The 836-nt window shown below is 31.5% G+C and overlaps 1 protein-coding gene across 1 annotated transcript; it reads left to right on the top strand.

Moving 5' to 3' along the window:
• Positions 1 to 45: 45 nt before the first annotated feature.
• Positions 46 to 820, top strand: Tsp_15049 (eukaryotic translation initiation factor 2C 1). The gene is made up of 5 exons (XM_003368289.1): positions 46 to 58; positions 229 to 275; positions 337 to 494; positions 553 to 700; positions 773 to 820. The coding sequence occupies exons 1-5, from the start codon at positions 46 to 48 to the stop codon at positions 818 to 820; spliced, it is 414 nt and encodes a 137-aa protein (XP_003368337.1).
• Positions 821 to 836: the final 16 nt, after the last annotated feature.

Below are 836 nucleotides of genomic sequence, written 5' to 3'. Positions count from 1 at the left end.
GAGTAAACTGTTGGTGCTGTCTATTCTTCAACTTGTATGCTTCCAATGTCTCAACAAAGTAAGTATTGTTGTATTTATGTAAAATGTTGAATAGCATCGTCTGTTGTTGTTTGATTTTTAATTTTTGAAAAAGCGGTGGCTTAACTGCAAAATATATTTGACCAAATTCATGAACCGCATCTTATTTCAGTAACTGTTGAGCAATTTTCAATCATGAATTACTTTTAGGCGAAGATATGAATGTTGCTACAGATGAACTGTCGCAGTTGCGTTTAGTAAGTATTATTTAATGTTTTATTAAATTATTTCCTATTGTTGTTGTTGATGCTTTTTTAGAAAGAATTAGTGAAGCGACCTGGATACGGGACTGTTGGCAAGCCGATAAAATTAGCATGCAATTATTTTCCACTGATAAAATTACAGAAAGGTGATATTGTGGTTAACAGATATCACATCGACATACAACATCCACGTTTAAAGTTGAATTGGTTCGAGTTTAATTTATTGTCAAGTTTCATTATAGTTTTAATATGTTTTTATTTTCTGTTGGAGTGATGACAATCGTGAAATATTTTGGGCATACGTGGTGAAGCGTTCAGATATTTTTGGTGATCCATTTAAATTAGCATACGATGGGAAGAGTACTTTGTTCACAGTTGACAAATTACATTTGAAGCCAGTCAGTGAAAAAGCAGATACGGTTCGTTTTAAAAATTGATTCCAGAATTTTATAAATTGTAATTTTTAAATATGAATATTTTTATATTTTAAGGAAAAATTTTCCTTCAAAACTGTTCGAGAAAATGAACCATCAGAGTGAATCCACCACAGTGCGA

The sequence above is a fragment of the Trichinella spiralis genome, assembly GCF_000181795.1.
Source record: "Trichinella spiralis strain ISS 195 chromosome Unknown Scfld2745, whole genome shotgun sequence".
NCBI lineage: Eukaryota > Metazoa > Nematoda > Enoplea > Trichinellida > Trichinellidae > Trichinella > Trichinella spiralis.
This window is presented reverse-complemented; position numbering and strand designations above follow the sequence as displayed.